The sequence below is a fragment of the Talpa occidentalis genome, unplaced genomic scaffold (genome assembly GCF_014898055.3).
Source record: "Talpa occidentalis isolate TD23 unplaced genomic scaffold, MPIMG_talOcc4v2.1 talOcc4.7, whole genome shotgun sequence".
NCBI lineage: Eukaryota > Metazoa > Chordata > Mammalia > Eulipotyphla > Talpidae > Talpa > Talpa occidentalis.
Window position 1 is genome coordinate 120,323,651 of NW_023605083.1, and position 22,431 is coordinate 120,346,081.

The window sequence follows — 22,431 nt, forward strand, 5'->3', positions numbered from 1 at the left end:
CGCGGCCTCTGCGGCACCGGTTCAATCCCCGGCTGCTCCCCGGCCACTGGAGGAGGGTCCCAAGTGGCGCGCAGACCTCTCCTGCCACCCGCTGCTCCCCTCAGCAGTGCACTTCAGTCCTTCTGCCTGCTCTGCTCCCCGCTCTGGCTCTGGTGAATTCTCTTACCCTCCCGCGCTTCTGACTATACCCAGTGCTTGTACAAATAAATAAACAAATCTTAAAAAAAAAAAAAAAAAAAAAAAAAGAACCAAGCCTATGTGGCACTGGGAGAAGCTGGAGGCAGCAGTGTTGGCTGGTCCACCTCAGCCCACTGCCCTGGGCAGCAGCTCCAGCAGGGAGCCACAGAGGCCAGGAAGGCCAATGAGCATCAGGTTCCAGAACCAGCAGAGGGCCCTGAGAGATTAAGGGCCAGATGGCCTGGACTTGGTACAGGGCTGCTGCGGCCCGTAGAGGTGAAGAAGCCTGGGGACCGCAGCTTGGCCTTCTGACCAGTCCCAGGCTCCAGGGGGCATCAGTGTTCCTTCCTCCTCAGGGGTCTGGCATAGAGTAGCCATAACCTCAAAGGGATGCTTGATGTTTCAGAGAACAATTATTTTTAAATACAGACTGTGTATCATCCCCAGTATAATCTGGAGGACCCTCAACTTCAAAGTTGGTGAGGTCCAGCCCAGGCTGGTAGGACATCGCCGCACTCCACTAAAGCCAGTAACTGTGAAGGCCCCTTTCTCTTGGTTACCACGACCACCAGCATCTCCTCATTTGGGGGAAGGGGAAGGCAGGGAGGGGAGAGACGTGCTTTGCTTTAACGAGATTTACTGAACTGTTTTCAGTTAACTTCACGTAAGCTGGAGGGTATGGTCTGATACACTCTGCCAGAGAAAGACAAGGACGACAAGCTAGAGGTCGATCGATCGGCTGACTATATTGACAAGATACTGATTGGTTACATGTTGAAGAAAACATACAATACAAAATACAGAAAAAGTTGGTTCCATCCCCTCCCACTCCCCCCCTTACCCACCCATCCCCAAATACTTATCGTGATTTGGTCAGAACAGGGCTCAGAGCCAGAGGTCAGGGTGACCCAGGACGAGGGGGTGGGGGCGGGCTGTGGGCATTGGGTTCATGGCTGTCACGATAATGCTGTGGTGATGCTGTGGTCTCTCCCAGCTGCGCGTCAGGGCCGGGGGGTTGGGGGTCTGCAGCCTGATGACATCAGCCGAGGAGTCTCTCCCTTCCAGTGCCCCTAAGGCCTGCCCGTAACCAAGCCCACTCCACACACGGTAAGGATACAGATGCTCTTGCTGAATGTGCTAATCAGCAAGAGGAAAAGGAAGGGTAACTGCTCTATCCCCTCCTTCACGTAGAAGGGTGGGGGCACAGGAGCCCGTGGCTGCGACCAGCAAAGGAAGAGCGGGAGAGCAGTAGGAAGGGCAGGAAGTGGGAAGAGGAGATCACATATATTAAAAAAGTGACTTAAGACTTAAAATTGAATTAGTATTTGTACACAAAGGTGCAGGTGGAGTATTTCACTTCACCCTATGAGCAAAATTATATAGAGAAATCATGGTGGACCCCTCCCCCTGTCCCCCCCACCCCCCCGTGGTGGCCCGAGTCGTTAAGTGCGATTGGTTAGAGTGGATTCCAGTCAGGTCGTTCGGGCGGAGGAGGTGGGGGCAGTGGGCAGGCAAGGGGCTCAGTTGCTGCAGCACTGGCTCCGGCTGGCTGGGTTGTTCTCCTGGAGGTCCACGCCTCGGTTCCGGCCTGGAGCACCAGCTGCATTCTGGGGCTCATTCTTGGGAAGCTTCTTAGCTGTTTGGGAGAAGACGGGAAAAACGTGTTTATGAGAGTACCCCAGCATTCTCCCCCAAACCCACTTGAGTAGAACCTGGCCTTTCCCACCCAGTCACTGAGAACTAACATACCGAGGGCTTCTAAGTGCCTGGCGCGTTCTGAGCATTACTGAGGCAGGAGAAGTTAAATGACTAGCCCAAGACCACATTGTTAATAAGATGCAGAGCTAGAATTCAAACCCAGGAAGAACGACTCCCTAGCCAGATGAGGCCAAAAATCCCAAGATGTGGGTTAGGGGGATGGTGATGAAGGGTTTTAAGTGGGTGGCAAGCTAAAGGTTCAGGAAATGAAAGGTTGAGACTTTGGCTCAGGCTTTAGAAACTTTTGGGAATCAGACGAAGAGGAAAACACTTTTATGAAAACATTAAAAATGATGACAGTTGTGTTGGTGACGGGAGCCCAGACACCTATTACAGAACAGCTGGCAAGCAATACAGGGCCCTGGTTAGAGGGTGGGGGACAAGAAGAGCAACTTACCTATTGCCATGAAAATTTCATTCACGTTCATTGCGGTCTTTGCGGATGTCTCCATGAACAGCAAACTATTGTCATCTGCATAGGCTTGTGCTTCCTGGTTTGGATGGAGGTGAGAGAGGGGGTGGGACAGAAATGTTGACAGCCAGCAGGGACCGGGGCCCAGAATAAAAACCTTCCCTGATCATGTAACAGACAGCATGCAGGGAGCTTCAGGCCCAAGGGTTCCCCCAAGACACCTGTACCACACCCCCTGCTCCTTTCTTCACACTGAGCACCCCTCAGCTCACAGACATTGGCAGACTTTGACTTGGGTTTCCCGAGGACCATCCTGCCTTCCTGCTCTTCAAGATCACTAGGCTCGGAAATACTTCTAGAAAGTTAGCCTATAAATCCCCCTGCACATTTGTACAAAAGCACAGAAGGACATGGCTGTCGACTGCAGCACCATCTCTAGTCTCGTCACACACAAGGTGGCAGTCCATCAGCAGAGGACGGGTAGGAAGGACATGAAATACACGACACACAGGGCATCCCCATCTATGCAGAGAGATCACATGCACACACATTTCTGCAGAGATGAGGAACTTAGGGACTGGAGATTGTGTTTCTAGGGTCAGAGACAGCGCATTCTTCTGGGAGGGTTTAAATGTTAGCATGGGCATATATCACAGGAAAAAAGTATTTCTTTTCCAATAAGTTTCATAAAAAGTCAGTTTACAGAGAAAACAAGCAGATGCTTCAGCTATCTGTCACGCTCGTATCCCGCCACCAAAGAACAAGGAAACAGATGCCAGCTTCTTTCATGTTGATGCTTGAGTCTCGAGGACAACAAATCAAAGTCCCCCTGCTGCCTCCCAACACGGCCCTTCCCTGAGCTGGTGAGCCACTGCGGGGGCCGGGGAGGGGGCGGGGGGCCAGAGGAGCCAACTTCCTCCTCACCCCCAAGTCCTGTCCATCCCCCCACCTGGAATTGCACGGCTCTCTTGCTGGCCAGGTCCGCCTTGTTACCCGCGAGTGCGATGACAATGTTGGGGCTGGCCTGCCTCTGTAACTCCTTCACCCAGTTCTTGGCCCGTGCAAACGTATCCTGAGGAGACAGGGTCAGACCATCAAAGGGACAGAAGAACAATTCTGCCAGGACCACCCACTAGAGAAACTTAAGCCAGCAGATCCAAGGTGCCTAAGATGTCAGCACCCAAAGGATTCTGGTGAGACAACCCCGAACGACAGACGAGCGCTGCCCACACCCCGTCCAGGAATGGAGGGTTGAGAAGTAAGGGAAAATCTTTACTGTGTTGGTGATGTCATAGACCACGATGGCAGCCTGGGCCCCCCGATAGTACATGGGGGCCAGGCTGTGATACCGCTCCTGTCCAGCTGTGTCCCAGATCTCAAACTTGACTGTTGTGTCGTCCAAGCAGACGGTCTGTGTGAGGAAGGCCGCTGTAGGAGGGAAAGCGGTGTTAGCCGGCAAGAAGGGGCTGGAGAGGCCACCCTTCATACCGCACCCAGGCCCGGCACTCGGAAGCCTTCTGCTGAGAGGGACGTGGCAGGGCCCCACCCTGGCCGCCAAAGCGGGCAGCGGCAGGGCCAGTGGAGGCTGTTTTGTGTGTGTCAATGGGGACGGGGAGGGCATGGGCTGAAGAGGAATGTGGCAAGGGGCAGGAGAGGGGAAGCCGGGAAAACCTGACCCCAGGCCTGGAAGGGTGGGCATGCGCCCGTCCTCCCTCCCCTCAGGGAGCAGTCCAGCTGGGAGCCCCACGAGCCCCTCAGTTTGCTCTAGCCCCGAGGTGTCGCTGGCCTTCGGTTTCCTGAGGACATCCTCACACACTCAGTTATGCTGGGGACGCCTGAAAGTACAAGCTGTTCCACTGCCAGGCAGAGGCGGGGTGGCCAGTTCCCCAACCGCCCCCGCCACCTCCAGGCACGCTGACTGGCTGTCACCCCCAGCTTTGACCTAGACTCATTCCTGACTGGCCACCCTATGGTTTGACCTTCAGGGAACACAGTGACCCTATCTCTGGAGAGAGGAGGAGGGGAACACAGGCATTTAACGCAAAGGCTTCCTGGGAGGAAGTCTAGGGCTGGGAGAGGCAGGCAGGTGGGTGTCCTCTGTGCCCCAGACCCGGCAAGGATCCCAGAAAACTTGGTGAGGAAAGCCTGCTTTCCTCATCTGCCCCCCAGCCGAGGGGCCAGGACACCGCCTTACTTCCCCCTCTCCAGCTCCCGAGTGCTGAGGAGGCAGCAGGAGACTGCTGACACGGCCCGTTTTGTTTCCAGCTGCCTGGAAACCTCCAACCAAGAGGCTAGAGAAAGGGTGAATGAAGCCCAAGCTCGGCCTGAGCACTCGAGGCTTACACTAACCACTGAGTCAGGGGTCTAAGCACAGACCCTCACATCCTAAATGCTGACCACTGGGAAATTGATGACACACTCCAAGCTCAAGAAAGGTCAGCTTCAGAAAGGCCTGCCCACTCATCAAGGCCATCTCCCCATTCTGGAAGTGAGAGAGGTCAGGCTAGACGTTCTGCCTGGCATAGTAAGAAGACCCGAATAGTCCAGGTCAGGAGGAGGGCCGGAGCCAAGGCCACACAATGAGAGGAGGGACGGAACGAGAGGTAGAACGAGGAGAGGAGGCACGTTCTCTACTCCTGGCTATTCCCAAGGCCATGCTTATTAGGACTCCAGCCGCTTGACCAGCTGTGGAGCCTATCCTGGGGCCCAGATGAGGAAGAGGTGCTGCCGCCCCAGGCATGAGAGCCTCCCTGGGCAGGCAGCTCCCTTCTCCTCAATGCCAAGGTGTTTTTTGGCCTGCCGGAGGTCACCTCGCACCCTTGTGCACACTCACCTCCAATTGTGCTCTCCTGGTACTCATGAAATTGGCCCTTGACAAAGCGGAGGACGAGGCTGGACTTGCCTACTGCGGACTCCCCCAGCAGGACCAGCTTAAACTGACAGATTTTGTTCCCTGCTGCTGGTCCATTGGGTCTCGCTGCACCTCCCCGACCCGCCATGGCCCTTCCCGCTGTAGAGGTACCAGTGATCGTGGGGCAGGGCCGGCGCTATGCAAAGAGGCACTTAGTGGGGAGGGGGGCTCCAACTGCAAGAGAGCAAACAGAAGTAGGGGGTTAGCTCAGAGATCGCCACCTGGTGACCAGGCTGACGGCCTCCCCGCACCCCCACCCAAGTCCACCCCAGGAGTCAGAAGCAGCCTAACCAGGCCCCTCTGACCAGGCCCCCGGATCCACTCTACATTATCTGAGAGGAAAGAGGAAAGTGGTCTCCCACCTTTAGGTTCTGAGCAAACACACTGGCCTCCCAAACCCAACCATGTACAATCGCATATAAATAAACACACCCAAGAGAAGAGTGGACAGCCTGGTGACAGTTAAGTCACCAAACCACCAAAACCTTGTCCAGGTCAGCAAACAACATGCCGGAGTGCAGGCTCCAGCTGCCTCTGCCATGCCAGAACGGGTGGCGAGGCCGAATGTGGCACCGTGGGCACTCCTCAGACCAGGTGCTTGGCCTCCCTCTGGGGCACCAAGGGGACAGGGCCTGGGCAGTCCACGTCGTTATCAAAATAGCCATTTTCTTCTTGCCATGTCCTAAAGGAGCGATGGACTTGCTCAGTCTGAGACTGCACTGTACACTGGAATCAAAGGCTCGCTTCACTCCCAATCCTGAGCCTCTTTCCCCCAGTTCTCTCAGTTTTGATGGGCCAGAAGTCTCACACACATTAAAAAACAAAACACACACCAAAGCCAGAGCTCTGCTGGCAGTCAGAACGGCTGCCAGGTTTCCCTTTTAAATAGAGACCTCAGTTCCATTCTCTGCTGGCACAGGCAGAGGGTGACGCGGGGAGAGAACAGGGGGAGGTATGGGCGGGCGGAGACAGACATGGGACACCCAGACCCGCAACCCAACAGCTGGTGTTCCGGCACTGACATCTTAGTCACTCGGTGAGTGATAGCTGCGGAAGACAAGCTTTTTTTTTTTCCTTCTTTCAGATTTTGGAACTGCAAAGAAGGATGAGGAGCCGGTCTCCAGAAGCTTCTAGTAGACTTACACTGTGAGCATGTGGGCACTGTGTCCTGCACACTCCGTGTGAACTAAGCCCCGTGTGAACCTAAGTGGGAAAGCAGAGGTTTAGAGAGGCCACCCTCTGAGTGGCTTCATTCTTTAAGAAGGGGTCTTTGGAGTGAGACCCCCCCAGAGAAGGCTCCCCCCCCACCCCCCGCTGCATACAGGGGAGTGCGCTCCCTTACAGTCAAAGACGGTGCAAAGAAACATGGACCATGGAGGGAGCAGCTGACAGAGAAGGGCTTGCATTGTTCAACCTCAGGTCAGATCATTTTCACATCCAAGTTCTCCCAGCTACTTGTTTAAACAGTGAGCTTCAGGAAGAATGATTCACTAACCCCAGGAACAAGTTTCCTTTCTGGATAGCACCAAAGGAAAAGGGGTTTGAAATGGGGGCCACCTCTTCCCCAAAATTACAGGAAGGAAGTTGGGGGGGATAACGTCAATGAGTGACAAGAAATGCCATTTATGAAATCTCCTGCAGTTTAAGACGCTCTCTTTTCATCCCAGCAGCGTTTAGCAGACTCTACAGCCTTGAGGCAAGATCTCTGCTTTCTGCTTCTCTGCACTGCCCTCCTCCTGTTATAGGGCAGCCCCGATACAAAACGGGGTGATTAGCTCAGGACATCCTTTCCCCCTAACACTCCAAAGGCCTGAGCACATGTGGGGGCTCAGAGTGTTTACTAAATCAAGTGAGTTTTCGAGGCAGCTAACTAACATTTACTGAGCAACATTTACTGTGCAATTCTTATCTCCTTTAAGTTTCCAAACAATCTCCAGTTTTTCAGATAAACATCCTGCTGCTCAGGTATCGAACACCCTGCTCAAGGCCACCTTGCGTGGGCACAAACTCGGGTGGCCTTCCTGTCATCCTGCCATTCTCCCTGCCTTGGGAGGAATGATAGGGGTGATGCCCCACCCCTCGTGTCCCCGTTGTTTGGTTGCGGGGTAAATGAAACTCTCTTTTGGTGGCAGCAGCTTTGCTGGCCCAGCAAGGTCTGGCACCGGCTCTGACTCTGGCGACAGTCACAGTGATCCCTGCCACCCCAGAGTACCCCCAACAAGAGGAGGAGCCACCCCGGGCCAGGCCAGACGACAGCGACAGAGGGAAACCACAGTGGAATTACTAGTTGGTTATTTTTTTTTTTTTTTTTTTTTTTTATAGAGGCATGTTTTATTTATTTATTTGTTTGTTTTGTTTATACATGCACTGGGTACAGTCAGAAGAGCGGGAGGGTGAGAGAATTCACCAGAGCCAGAGCGGGGAGCAGAGCAGGCAGAAGGACCGAAGTACACTGCTGAGGGGAGCAGTGGGCGGCAGGAGAGGTCTGCGCGCCATGTGGGACCCTCCTCCGGTGGCCGGGGAGCAGCCGGGGATCGAACCGGCGCCGCAGAGGCCGCGGGCAGCTTCGCAACCCAGCGCTCAACCACTGCGCCACCAGGGAGGCCCTACTAGTTGGTTATTAACATGAATCCCCGTGACAGAGAATCTCGACTGGCAGGGTGAGGCTGGGGCACTAGAAGAGGAGGTGCAGAGGAGTGGGGGACAGGGGATCCGAGCACAAGTTTCGGGTTCCAAAACCATCAAAGCAACTGGGGCATACAGGGCTGTGGGGATGGGGATAAGGGAAGATAAGTGAAGAAAAATAGAGGTAATATCTGAGTCTTGTCCCTGTCAAACCAGCCCAGTCGGGATTTGATATTTTAACAAGGCAGGAGAGAAAGATAACGCATGTAGTGGCTCTTGACTGTCTGCCCATGGCAATCACCTGTGCAGTCGAACCCCTCAGAAGACTCAGAGGAGGGCCTGGCCGTAGCATTTCTTTCAAATATGTAGGTGCTCCACCCTGGCACAAACTGGCTGGGGACAGGTCCTGCCTGGACACTGGTGCTGCCTTCCAGAGAGAGCGAGCAGGCATGGCACCTTTATGACCTGTTGTCCCATGGTTTTCCTGCCCCCTCGCACCCCCATGATCACATGAACAGAGGCAATGAACCTTCCCGACACCAAGGCAGGGAGGAAGCTGGTTTTGCCATGAAGGACTCATGGAGACGTGGGGGTGTCTAAGATAGTCACAGGCCAGACCCAGAGCCCCAGGAAGCTTTACACATACACCTCCACCCCTCAAGATTGGGAAACCTTTACATCAGGTGGTAAAGGCGAATTCATGGACTGAGCTGGCCTGCTGCCTGGGGTAGGGAACCTCACAGAGGGAATCTTTCCTCTGAACCAGGGGCAGGAATTATCCACAGGTGCAGTCACAAATAAACATGGCACTATAAAAGTATTTTTTCCCCAGACAAAAAGCAGAGTCTCTTGAAGAGCTAAAGCTGAAGCCAAGTTTCTTATGAGGTACAGAATGAGCCAAAAAAATTTTAATGCCAGTTTCAGCAACACCAGAAAAAAAACACTACAGGTAGGATGGAATTCCTCTGGGATAGCTTCCTGATGCTGCTGGCATGGCCAACTTCAGACCTATGGTAAAGGCCTTCCTTGCCAAGACGAGCTCCCCCACCATCCTCCAAATCAGGACCTGGTCTGTCTGGAGGCCGTGAAGAAAGAGTGCACGTGCCCACCTCACATCACAGGACAGGGGAGTGAAGTAAGGACCCGGGGGCACCCGATGCCTTTTCCCACAATGCACACGGAAGGGCAGAGGGCCCGAGCTCCCGGACATGCGCGCCTGTGATCAGGCATATAGGGCACGTGCCAAGCCGCGAGGGCGGGGAGAAGACAGGGAAAAAGCAGCGTCTGCTCTTCCTTGCTTCTGTCTCCGTTCTGGACACTACCGGTCAGTGAGTCTCCAACTTCTCCCATCAGAATCACTCAGGCATTCAGACAGAAACTCTGACCAACTGAACAGACCCTCTAGAGGTGGAGCCCAGAAACTAAGGATTTTAACATAAGTTCCCCAAGTCACTCTAGGCAGTCAATTTAAGTATGAGCACAACTGTTGCTACTGGAAGGAGGGAGGAATGCAGGAGACAGAAAGGCACCCCCAGATCAGCACTGTGCGGGATACAGGTGGGTCAGAGGGGGGTGGGCCTGGTCTCTGCTTCATCACTGAGGCCTTCTTTAAGGCGTGCTACCAGACTGTCGCCCCCTCCTCGGGCCCCATCTGAAATGAAATGTTCACCTTTCTCTTCTCTAATCCATGAAGTCACCCACTTCATATTCATTGTCCTTCCTGTAAAAGGGTGAGCAATTCCAGCAGATGGGTGTCTCTCACACTTCCTGTTTGCTTCAGGGACTTCCTCTAGCTGACAGTCTGGATAGTGAGCTGATTAGGGAAACCAATCAGATTCTGTTGACCAGAGGCTGGGCCAAGACTTGCTCATTCAAGGTTAAGTTAGCTGGGGGGGGGAGGGAGGCGGAGCCGGGTGACCCCACCCGGGCCCCCAGGAGGTGGTTCTGGCCAGTGACTCTTCAGCTACACTTTACTGTGGAATTAAGCATTCCTGAATATTTAAACACCCCAAGAGTTGGGCAAGAGAAGACCTCAGCAGAAGCAACTTGTTAGCTTAAAGAAAACGAAGCACGGGACATGGGGGAGAGGTAATGAGGCTCAAAGGCTAAGGTGGACAACATCAAAGAGCTCGGGTCAGTGGGGGAGACAATTTACCCACAGATTCGAGAACACAGCTCTTCCTCAAAGGGGAAAGCCACAACCGCCAGCACACACAACCGGAGAACACATTCACAGCAGGGTTACCCGACTCGAGCTGGTGGCTGAACCAGAACAGAAAAGAACCTGACGCCACACGAGCCACGTGAGGTGCCCACTCGCCCTTCCCCCGCAGGACAAGCAGGCTAGGCCTGGGGAGACTGAACTGGGTTTGGTTAAAGCCAGGCTCCACCATTTATTAGCTGTGTGACCTTGACCAAGTCATACAAGTGACCATTGTCAGCTTCAGCCCCTTATCTAGAGAAAGGTATTATTTAATATTAATCACACCATGCTGCTGTCAAGGTTAAATGAAATGAGGCATGGTGAGGCATGGTGTGCACAGCACCGTCAGGCAGGAGGGTGAGGCTCCAACAAGTGGCAGGGGCACCATACTGAGAGGCTGACTGTCTCGCTGTCTCTTGGTCTGCCTCACTGCCATAGCTCCAAGGTGCTTGAATACCTGGCCCTCCTCTTCCCTGTTACAGAGAAGGAGATGAAGGTGAGGGGGCCTGTCCAGGGCTATGGCCAGCTGGTAGTGGAGCCTCCTGCCAGGCTCTCCCCCTATGAGACAGAAAACCGAAGAATATTGACGATGTCATTACATACGATAGTGGAATATGGCATTGAACTGTGGAAAATGAGTTTGTATAAAATTTGAAAACCACACTACTGGCTGTTCTATGTCCTGATTTGGGAGGTAGTTACATGGAGGTCTACAAATGTGAAACCCCATGGGCTACTTCCTTAAGCTTTGCTATAGTAGTTAGATATTGATATAAAGGTTAGAAATGCTGCTGGCCTAGAAGTTTGCAAACACCAATGAGAAATTAAAGCTTACAAATGATATGACACCAATCAGGCTCCCCTGTGTATGAAATACTTTCTGCCTCCTCTTCAGTATAAGAGCAGAATGACATAGACTATCAAAAGATGAAGCCTGCGTCAGAAAAGCAAATGAGAATAAAGATGTACAAACAAGGGCAAGATAAAGGATTCAGCACAAACAATATGAATGCTGCATATTTAATGAGGATATAGTTTGTGTTTATACTTAACGGCAAACTAAAGAATTTAAAAGCTGTTTAAAGCTTGATGATAATAAAAAGAGAAGCTGACATTTATGTCTTCTTAACAGAAAAGAGGTTATGATGGTGTGAGCTCTTCAACCAGCCTAGAGATAGGTAGAGAAAAAAAGCAGGGGCTCAGGGTGGAGACGGGAGATGGCAGGATTCTGGAATCACCACACACAGGGCGGTGTCTGACCTGGAATGTGTAACAGAGGAAGCTGGGCCCTGGAAGCTAGAAATTTAAAAGTCCAGGTTGAGATTTGGGAAGAACTCTGTGGAATGCATCAGGCCAGGGCTGGGACTCCTCATGCCAGCAGGAAGTAAGGGGCTTAGAGGAGATGGCAGCAGAAGAGGAAGTGGGTGCTCCCTTTACACAGCTAGCGTAAGATGACCTCCTTCCAGGGGAACGGAGGCAACTCATCCCAGTGGGCGACTCAGGGAGAGCGGGGTCCCCTACCACTGGGACAGGTCCTCGCACCTGCCCCAGGCGGCCCAATTCCCTTCATGGGAATTTGTTTCATTTCACTACCCTGAACACTAAGACTCCGCTGGGGCCGAATGTCCGGATTTCCAAACCACAGTGAGGCCCGGATGGAGTCCACAAGTGGTCAGCTGAGGCCACCAACTCCACGAGGCTACAAAAAGGACCGGCGAGCAGGGGCACCATGGGGCCCAAACCCTGGAGACATAGGACGGAGTGGTCCTTCACCACGCCGCCTAGGACGAACCTGGAGCCTCGCCAGGGATGGGCCAGGACAGAGCACGGCTGCTCCCACAACCTTCCCTGGTGTGGAGGGGCCTGCTGTTCCACTGGGACAAAAGCTACACTGAGATGGAGGCCACCCTGAGGGACAGACCCCCAGCCTCCTGGTGCCCTGCCCCAGGTGCAGCACCAAGAAATCGTTCCCCGATCTCCAAGCTGATAACAGACGGGTCCCCACAGAGGCAGTGAGAAGCAGAGTCAGCACTAACTTGCAGGCCGAGGATGGAAACCTCTAATCTCTGCTCCCTCTCCTTCCTGCACCCACAGGGAGGGAGACTGTTGGGGGGCGGCAGGCGGAACAGCCCCACGTATCTGCTGACATCAGCCTGGCCAGTGTGGTCTGTCCACACTGCCCACAGAAAGGCCCCAGGATTCATGGGCAGTTCTGGGATTCTTATTCGTGAGCCCAGATGGCCAGCAGAGGAGCCAGGGGTTCAGGTGACAGAGTAGCAAGGCAGGACAGACAGGGGTTCCCTGGAGCTACACCAGGCAAGGCTCGTCCTGACTACTGATTTTAGGAGGCACTAGGGCCCTCGGTCCTAACCCCAAGAGTCCTAAGATACTACTGTCCCCATATCGGCCCTGCACTCAGCACACTTCAGTCAGCAAGGCTGGGGCAGCTTTCAGGTCCCAGCTTAAGCAGTTCTGTAAGAAGCATCTAGCAAAAGGTCAATTTGAAGTTCAGCACTTTCTGCAGCACAAATCCACACAGACATCCAGCCACCGGGCACGTGGGCAAGGGGCCGCAGCTGCGGGCTCACAGGCCACTCCTCCGCTCTTCACCTGCCAGCGCCAGGTGGGAAGCTAGGAAGACAGCCAACCTAGACACACGATCCCCCCCTGGAACCCAGGATGGAGCACGGGTCCCACGGAAGCCAGTGAGCATGGACGCAGGACCCCGGCTGATCCACAAGCCTGTGCAGCGACTGTCCTTAGGGCAGGTCTCACTGGAATCTCATTGGCGCCCCATCTTGGGAGGGTCTCTGAGCAACCAGGAAGACCAGCTAGGCCAGCATCCACATCACTGCTGCCTTAGACCCAGGAGTCTGACACCCTCAACTGAACAGCAGCACCTGTTCATCCAGCTACTCAGACCAACTGACACCTTCCACAAACTTCCTGTCTTTATCAAACAGAACAAGAAAGCCACTTTAATTCACTGCTGTCTTTGCTTTGCCCTCAGCTGCTAAACAGAGAGCAGAGGCAGAGGTCGTGTTTGAGGGAAGAGCAGGGGAAAAGAGAATCAGGTATCAGATACCAGTAAACCAAATTCCTCTTGCTCAGACACCACGGACGCCGTGGTCAAAGGCTGCCCAGCCAACAAGAACCGAGGTCAAAGTTTTCGCTGTGGGATCTCTCAGGAGCCTGGATGGCAAGCGACAATATTTTAGACTGACTTTTTCTTTAATTTGCTGAACAAAACCAAGGACGGCACCAGATGAAGAAATCAGGGAATGAATGGGTCTAAACAAGTTCCAGTGAATAAATCAAACTTCTATTTCCATGCCCCCAAATTTTCATTAAGATGGTTAGAGTTGGACAGAGGCTGGAACTTGGGGGCTTGAGAGTTCGGAGAGAGAAACCAGTGATGAAAAGACCAAACTACAGACTTCTCAAAGGCAGACTATGGGATTCCTTTGTTTTAACAGCACAAAACATGACACACAGTAGGTGCTCATAAATATGGTGAACCAAGCCTGTGACGAAGGTTGGGCTTCGTTAGGTCTGACAAGTGAATGGGGACAGTTGAAGGGGTAAACCCCCCCCCCGCCCCGTCAGAGAGCAAGTTCCCCTGCCAGAGCCACAGTCCAACAAGAGGACACACCTTCCCCACTCCAACCCCTCAGGACCCTTAGGTTCCTTCTTAACAGGGGTTAAGAGCTCAGGCACCTGAGCCAGACAAGCTTCAGTCAGATCCCGATGCTACCATTTAGTAGGGTGACCTTGCGTTGTGTCACTAAACCCATTTCCTCAGGTGGAAACGTAGAGACCGTATCACCCATCAAAGGTCCAGGCTCAGAGTAAGCAGCAGTCACTGTTACGGGGCTGCCCCTAGAAGTCCCTGTGAAGGAGGGGAGTTCTCAGTCGGAGCACGCAGACGCCACTCCTGGACCCCATCCTTCAGTGCCTCTCCTTTGGTGAGAACGCTAAATGGGACAGTCGCTATGGTATGAATGTGTGTGTCCCCAAAAAATCCATACATTGAAATTCCAATCCCCGATGCGATGGTATTTGGAGACTAGGTCCTTGGGAGGTGACCTGGCCACGAGACAGAGCCCTGACGACTGGGATTAGTGCCCTCTTCAAAAAGGTTCCAGAGTGCGCTCTTTGGAACACTCTCTGGAACCTCACAGCTCCAGAACTGTAGGAAATAAATTTCTGTTGTTGATAAGACACCCAGTTGGCGGTATTTTGATATGGTGACTCAGACAGACTTAGGCACCAACTCTCACCAGTGTCCCAGGATAGGGGCCAGCTCATGCCTTGATATCTTGTGTCCTGTCAACAACCCACCTTTGTACTCTCTGGAGTTGGGCTTCCAAAGCCACAAGTATGGAATCACCACCACCCAAAAACATTAGCACAAAGTTGAAGCCCTCCACTAGGCAAACCCTAACTTCTTTAAAAAAAAAAAAAAAAAAAAAGTGCACAACGCAAAAGCATCTTACAACCCAAACACCCTTCCTTCTATCTCAATGCCTCTTTCAGGAAAGGGAAGAAGTAGTTCACTGTGGACAGGGGGGAGGGGACAGGAATAGGACAGCTGACCAAGAAACCAGAGTTCTTTTTTAAAAAATCAGGCTGAAATGCTAGCGGTCTGGAAATTGGCGTCATTAGGAGAGCAACGCAAGGCGTGGGAGAGCTGCCAGGGCAGGGGAGGCCACCTATACCCTCTCCCAGGCCTGGGAGCTCGACAGCCACCCGAAGGGGATGCACCGAGCTATGAATAGAAGGCAAGAGGCTTGTAAACCAACTCCTGTTGGGATCCCAAGTTAGTGTTTCCAGCAGAGCTCCAGTTACACGTGTTCAGAGGGAAGACAGTACAGTGGAAGGATTTAAGCTGTTCAATGATTCAGGCTCACAGTCCCAAGTGACAGCCTGCCTGAGCCACCCAGAGCCACAAACCCTCCAACCTCCCGAAGGGGAGGTTTTGAATGGCAGCAAAAGATGCTGCTCCACGCCATGGGGACTCTTTGGCTAGAGAACTCCGCACCGGAACTAGAGAACAATTCATGTCCCGCAGCTTCCTACTCCAGGGTAAATACCAACCTGAATGAGCGAGCAGGGAAGCAACAGCCCACTCTTCAGGTAAAGACCCAGGGTTCTCCAGGGAGAGATTTCCCAGGTATATCACCTTCTCCAGCTTCGGAGTCTTCAGTGACTATGACTATCCATCAAGAGAAAGAACTGAGGGGCCTCCCCGGTGGCGCAGTGGTTGAGCGCTGGGTTGCGAAGCTGTCCGCAGCCTCGGCAGCGCCGGTTCGATCCCCGGCTGCTCCCCGGCCACCAAAGGAGGGTCCCACATGGCGCGCAGACCTCTCCTGCCGCCCACTGCTCCCCTCAGCAGTGTCCTTCGGTCCTTCTGCCTGCTCTGCTCCCCGCTCTGGCTCTGGTGAATTTTCTCACCCTCCCGCGCTTCTGACTGTACCCAGTGCTTGCATAAATAAATAAATAAATAAATAAATCTTTAAAAAAAAAAAAAAAAAGAGAGAGAGAAAGAACTGAACATCCCCATACTCCACATCGACAGGTGTGAGAGCAAGTGTTTACTGAAAAGACGGTGGCCTTGGGGAGACCGCCGACTCCAGGACTCGGACAGGAAATAACACGAAGTGAGCCTGCAGCATCTTGTCGTGTTGAAGAGAGACAAGGTGCTCACAAACGAAAACAAGAAAAGCCCCCCTAATGATGGAGGCTAGTCAAGGGGAGCTGAAGAGTTCTCAATGAGCAAAGTTGGAATAACCGGAGCAATGAAGTAGTATTGGATTATAAACCCAAGTGAAAATTAATTTCCACACGGACAGAAATAATCCCAGTAGCCAGTACAAGAATTCCCAATAATCCACGTAGATACTCTGCCCTCGGGGAGAGGAGCATATTCCCCTCTTCTCATGGGTGGGCTACAGTGGTGACTTCGTTCCAAAGAAAGGGGAGATGGGAACTTCCCAGGGAGAAACCTGACAAGTGTCACCTCAGCCAGGGGATGGTGGCTGACAGCAGCAGGACAACCACGTCACTGTTGTCTGCGTGCTCCCTAGACGATGGGGTGGGAAAGGCACTGCTGTGATCCTCTTCCCAAAACTCATCATGCCAGTCTAATCGTGAGACAAACATCAGACAAACCCCAATAGAGACACGTTCTAAAATACTGGGCGAGTATTCCTTAAAATTGTTAAGGTCATCAAAAACAAGGAAAGTCTGAGAAATTGTCAGAGTTGAGAGCAGCCTGAGGGGACGTGATGACAAGGCTGTGCTGTCCTGGATCCCGGAACCCCAAAGGGACGTAAGATCAAAGGCAAGGAAATCTGAATAAAGTTTGGACTCTTGTTAATAACAAAGTATTGATACTGATTCATTAATGGTGAGGAATGTATCACACCTGTGTAAAGACGGTACTAATCGTAGAAAGTGGGTGAAGGGGGTTGTGGAAAAACTACTACCTTAGCAATTTTTCTGAAACTATTCTGAAATGAAAGTTTATTTAAAAAACAAAAACAAGGCGCAGCTCAGCGCATGACAAAATGAGCTCCACGGACCGCAGTCACCATGAACTCACGTTTGTAGAAATGAGCTGAGCCAACAGGCGTGTGGGAAGGTGGGTGAGAGCCACAGAAATACAACAAAAAGTCTCGTTCCACATCACTTTGCTACAACATTGTCGAGAAAACAATCTATTATGGGGGGGCTGCTGTGTGAAGTTGGCAGTTCTCCCCAGGTCTGCACAGGTTGTCTCAGTTTGCCCTCACACCCCAAAGGTGTGCACGTTAGGTTCACTGGCGTGTCTCAATGGCCTGGCCTAGTGCGGTGTGGGTGAGCCCAGGGTGAAGGATGCCCCGTACCGCATGGGTTCCCGCCTCGTACCCGAGCTGTCGGCAAGGGTTCCAGCCACCCAATAAACAGGTCGGAAAATGAATGAATGAGCACGAATTATTGCTAAATATTGGACGTGTCCTAGGTTTTTATTTAGACGTTTTATGATGCTTTTGTGACCAGAAATCTGCCACAGGAATTCAACCCTTGTTTTGCTCAGTCTATAGTAATTGGTTTCATTATATGTCGCTTCCCTTAAACTTACAGTTTCCAAGAATTTACAGATAATGCCAAGTGACTACAGTCCAGGGTGAAGAGTGGGTAACACTCAAAGCCTGCAGACTCGGGGCCGGGGGATTCTGGGGCCACGCCTGTGCCCCACAATGGGAGGCACCACTCAGCGGTCTACAGAGCTGCGGGCATCACCTTCCTAAACCCACCTCCCTCAAGGAGTCTTGTGCAGATGTGCAAGTAGCACCTGGGGCCAGAGTTAATTCGCTTCTGTGGATCCTCACTAAGTCCTGGCCTGGGATTGCTGCCGCCCGCCCCCCTCCCGCCACACACACGCACAGGCGCAGCAGTACAGCTACCTTCCCCTGGAACCCCTCCACTGGCAATGGAGATCTGGGGAGTTCCAGCCTCTGGAGACTGAGTGTGTGACCTGGTCCGTCCCGCCTCCACAGCAACCATACCGTAGCATTCATCTTATTTACCTGTCTGCTCTGTCTGTGAGCAGCTTATTGGAGGAAGGACTAAGAAATGTCACAAGAGTTGGGGTCAGATGAATGTGAGGGTGAATCTGAGGTTGACAACCAAGCTCTGTGAGCTTAAGAATAAGAAGTGCATGTATGGGAAGTGGCCTGACACTGGCTTCTAGGGCAGGAGTGAAGGGGCTGCCCTTCCCTTGAACACCAAAGTGGGTGCCCACCACGTGGGTACATCGCAGGTGTTGGACACAGAGACAAAACAACCTGTGCCCCTAGCAGGCCATACACCACACAAGGGGGCATACCGGTAATGGGAGGCCAGCACAGGGAGGCCTGTCCTCAGCCTACCTGGAGGAAGGAAGGACTCCGGAGGAAGCAGGATAACAGCATTCCAACTGAGTTTTGGAAAGAAAGTGGAGAGCTGCAGCTCCCAGGCAGGGGAGGCAGAGAGCCTTCCAGGCCAAGGAAGGCACACACACTCCAGAGACAGCACTGTGTTTCATGGGGCTCCAAGCAGACATGACTCTGGTCCCTGCTCTGCCACTTACTATGGAGTCTGTGACCATAACCTGGGGATCGCACATGGTACCTTCCTCCCGGGGACACTGTGAGGATTCAAGGGGTGAGAACATACAAAGGGCTCAGGAGATCACCTGGCCTGTGGTAGGCAAAAAGCTCGAAGAGTTTAGCTGTGACCTATAACCGCTGCTTCTACCTAGGTATGTCTACCCTGAAAACTAATGCCAAAGAACACCGGGCTATTAATGGTATTAAGAGGCAGAGAAGTTCTTAAGAAATACCCCAGTTCTTCTCTGCTAATGCTCTAGACAGCACTATTACCTGGATTTGGGGACATCCTAGTTTATAAATCCTTCCTGAAATGATGTCTCTAAAATGGCCCCAACAAAGTACCCTGACTCAAGCCAGGGAGAGGAAAAGCAAAGCCCCAGGAGAATCTGAGAATCAAACCCAAAGCAGCCTGCTGCAACTAAAATATTGTCTTCAAGTTTCCTGTTTTAGCTTAAATTCATACAAACTTTGCATTCAATTTATAGTAGGTTCAGAACTATTTTAATGTGAAAATGTGTAAAAGTGAGCAAGATGGAAGTACCTAAAAGATGCAAAGACCTCACTCAGGTTCTGTATCCACCACACACGACCCCAGCAGGTCAGAAACCCCAGCAGGGTGGGGAAGCCCAGCAGGAGATGCACAGCCATGGGTTAGCATTCTGTAGAATGGGAATACCACCCACTTCCACTGTTCAGAATCTATGAGACAAGACAACATGTGAAACCATCAAATAAAGCACCAGGCTTCACAGTGACATGCGGTATGAATGTTGAATCAGAAACCTAAGGGAGGAATTCTATGATGCATCTTCCAAATGCCATGAACCCACAAAATTACTATTTGTGAGCTATAAGTTCTGTACCAGGGAATGGACTCACTCTTTCACCCTTTGTTCCTATTTCTATAAGATATTTTATACCCCCATTTTACTGGAAGAAACAGAGGCTCCAGAGGTCAAGTAACAACCCCAAGGCCATACAACTTAAAATGGGGGAATCCAGATGTGAACTCAGGTCTGGATGATTCTAAAGTTCTAGGGCCTTCCAGCCCACCACATTGCCTCTCTCTCTTTACCTTCGAGGAAGAAAGTTGTTTCTAAGAAGTGCTTGGTGGGACTGAATTTAAATATATGAACATTGCTCTGTTTTCCTGTAAATTCTAGTGAAAAGAGCTCATGGTGGAGGGTCACATTCTTCCCACCTGCAAGCAGGAGACAGCACCAAAGCAGAATCAGGGGGCTAAGCAGAGGTCAGCCTCACTGGTTCCTTATACCCTTGGCCTGCTCCAAGGACCCCTGAGTCCACTCACTTTTACTTTCATTTTCTAGCCATCATGACTTTTAGGTTCCCAAGAAATGAAGGGTATGCAGATGTCAGCAAGCTCTCAGGCCCTGAAGAGTACTAACTTGGCAGTCATAATTGCCATGGGTCCCAGAGGCAGAGGAGAAGGGGCTCAAGAAAGAAGACAGAAGGGTGAGGAAGGGATGGGGAGGAAAAAGGAAGCAGAGGATGAGGAATGCTGATGGGTCTGCACCTGGGCCTGTGCTTGCTCACCAACATGTCCACTCTTTTAAGGAACTGACTGAATGAAGGCCCACTCTCAGGGAAGATGAGGCACATCTTGTCCCACTCTTGAGCTCCAGGCCCCTGCTCTTTGCCACTTTCCATGTGATCAACAGTAAGTTATTTAAATTCCTTCAGCATCATCCCTAGAGTAGAGATACAAATCCCACTATCTTCCAGGATTCTTGTGAGGAATATGTACAAAAAAGAACTTTGCAACTTTAAGATGATTTCTAAAAATTAGTTGTTACCACCCCTCTTTAGTATAAAGGTAGAAAAAGGCCAACTAGCTTTAAGAAGCAAGAGTGGAGAGGAATGGCTCTGAGAGGAGGGGCTTTTGCCCCCCACACACAGCCTCCCTCTTTCTGCCCAGCAGCATCAGATCTCTCCTTAGACTCTATAATCTCGATGCCAGAAGCGGCTGCCTAACCACCTGGTGCACTGGGGCCTTCTCAGCTCTCTGAAAGGGAGAGCTTCTTTCAAAAGTCTGTTTCAGAATCAGAGCTAGGTGAGCATGTCCAGACAAGGACGGTCCCTTCAGAAGACTGGTCACCCAAAGAGCTCCAGATCTGCAGCTTTCTACTGAGGAACTAAGTTTGGTCACACCAAGCCGGATGAACAGGTGGCCTCTCTGGCTCTGCCCCTCCGAGGCACAGGCTGACCAGATTAGAGAAACTAGGTGGGTGTAGAAGTCCCCAACATCCACCAAAGATGTCCATACGGAGAATTTGTGCTCCAATTACTGAAGGAAGGCTTTTTTGTTGTCTGTTAAGAAATGAAATAAATGCTCTGCAGGTCTAGCTCAAGACTGTAGGAAACGATCACTGATGACTGTCCAGAAGTCAAAAAGCTCTCAAGACCCCCAAAAAAAAAAAAAAAAAATTTTTTTTTTAGCACTTGTAAATAGCATCCAAAGGCAGTAAAGGTGTCCAGAACACTGAGCCACAGAAATGCCAAAGACTGCACTGTCTTCCCTCCACTGTAGATAGCAAGGGTCAGTCATGGCCTCAGAGTCAGGTTGCCCTCATTAAGGTACAGTCTCTGGCCTGTACTTTGGCCACATAACAAAGAGCCGCCCAACTTGGTCTGAGACAGCAGCCATTTCACACATTTAAGTCCCAAGAAACAGACAAGGGTCATATGACAGTACAGGTAGTCTCCTAGGAAGTCTAGAAGAACTAGCATTTTCTGGCATGTATGGGAATTCCCTGGGCTACAAAGATTAGCACATTAAGAATACAGAGTTACCATTATGATCTCAACTTATTTCTCTACTGTCTATAATTTGTCCAAGTCTAAAAAGAAATGGAGACAGACCCTGATACTAGAAGTGATGAGGACCTGTTGATCAGGGGGGTGTGTGCATGCATGCGCTTTGGGGTGGGAAAGAGACAGCCTAGGACCCTTCAATTCCGGATTCCTCATTCCCGATCTTTTCCTCCTCCCTACAGGCCAGAAGGCAGCAGTCCCAGGAGGAGCAGTCCCTCAGTGGCAGCTTGGAAACCACTCACGTGCTCTGGGAGGACAGTGCTGAGCCTGGAGCAAGGGGGGGCGGGGAGGAGGAGCAGAGACAGAAGATAATGAATGGGCAGATCCACCCTGATCTGTGATCTGTAGCTAGGATTAAGCAAACCTCAGCTAAATTCTTGAGAGGCAGGAAGAAAGATACTCAGAGAACACCACCACTAAAGAACAACATAACTGGAGGACAGGATTCATAACTGGAAGACGGGATTGGGGGGCGGGGAGGCAAGGAGAAAAACAGCCCATTCCTAAAAAGTAACCCAAACTCTGCGGAGATCCTGTTAGGCTCTCTGGCTTGAGAAAGAGAGGAAGTAGGAGTCTGTGGGAGCGTGTGGTGTGCAACGGTCTCTCCTAGGACCCCCGCCACCCCCCCAAAAAAAAGAACCGAGGTAAAATTCCTCTAGGGCTGAGAGCACCACTATTTTTTTGTGGGGCCGGGGCGGGTGAGGGAAAATGACGACCGATAACACTCCTGGCCACCTCTAAAAGAGAACGAGGACAGGCTTCTTTGCACCAGGCAGACTCCTCCAATTCTAGGCACAGAGGGAGCGGAACTTGGGTTATCTCCCTCCTACAACTGAACTGGACAGGCCACAGGAGAGCCCTGGGGATAACCCACCGCTCACGAAAGGCAGGCAGGAGAAGGGAAGAAGGGACCCCCTGTGGCCCGACGTCTGGGAAGCCCCTTAAGAGGGGGCTACGGATCGGGGGAGGGGTCAGTATCCCCCTAAGCCGGGGTTGGGCGGGAGGAAGGCCTGCCCCAAAGAAGATTTAACGCGAGCGGGGCACGGATCCCGGGACAGGCACACTCACGGCGGCTCCGGGGCGGCGGCGTTACTTGGAGCCGGGGCTCGGCCAGGTTCCGATTCTCTCCCCCCGGCGGTGTTTCAGGCTCCGGCCTCCACTTCCGCCTTTCAGTCGCTCCGGATCCGGATGTCCACCTGGGACCCGCCCCTCAAAACTCCCAGGTGACTGGCAGGGAGGAGAGACCAATGGGAGGCACGCCTGGCGTGAGTCGGGGACGCCGCAGAAGCGGCAGTGCGCCCGCAGGGGACGGTGGGACTTGTAGTTCCTGGCACTGGGAGGAGCCGGTGACCGCCTGGGACTCGGGCTCAGGGTGGAG

At 52.2% G+C, this 22,431-nt stretch overlaps 1 protein-coding gene across 2 annotated transcripts; it reads right to left on the reverse strand.

Annotated features, from left to right (window-relative positions):
• Positions 1–900: 900 nt before the first annotated feature.
• RAB5C (RAB5C, member RAS oncogene family) lies at positions 901–22,242 on the reverse strand. Of its 2 annotated transcripts, none has more exons than XM_037492672.2 (6): positions 22,122–22,242; positions 5,181–5,432; positions 3,624–3,775; positions 3,297–3,419; positions 2,333–2,426; positions 901–1,813 (listed from the first exon to the last, which is right to left on the reverse strand). In XM_037492672.2, the coding sequence occupies exons 2-6, from the start codon at positions 5,344–5,346 to the stop codon at positions 1,698–1,700; spliced, it is 651 nt and encodes a 216-aa protein (XP_037348569.1). In that variant the 5' UTR covers positions 5,347–5,432; positions 22,122–22,242; the 3' UTR covers positions 901–1,697. The 2 variants fall into 2 exon arrangements, with proteins under 2 accessions (XP_037348569.1, XP_037348570.1); XM_037492673.2 differs by lacking the exon at positions 22,122–22,242 and adding an exon at positions 6,402–6,445.
• Positions 22,243–22,431: the final 189 nt, after the last annotated feature.

Coding starts and splice junctions, on each gene's coding strand:
- RAB5C (XM_037492672.2), bottom strand. CDS start 5,346: ATGGCGGGTCGGGGAGGTGCAGCGAGACCCAATGGACCAGCAGCAGGG. Junction 3,776..5,180: donor CCAGGAGAGCACAATTGGAG/GTGAGTGTGCAC, acceptor TCCCTCCTACAG/CGGCCTTCCTCACACAGACC. Junction 1,814..2,332: donor TGAAATTTTCATGGCAATAG/GTAAGTTGCTCT, acceptor TCTCCCAAACAG/CTAAGAAGCTTCCCAAGAAT.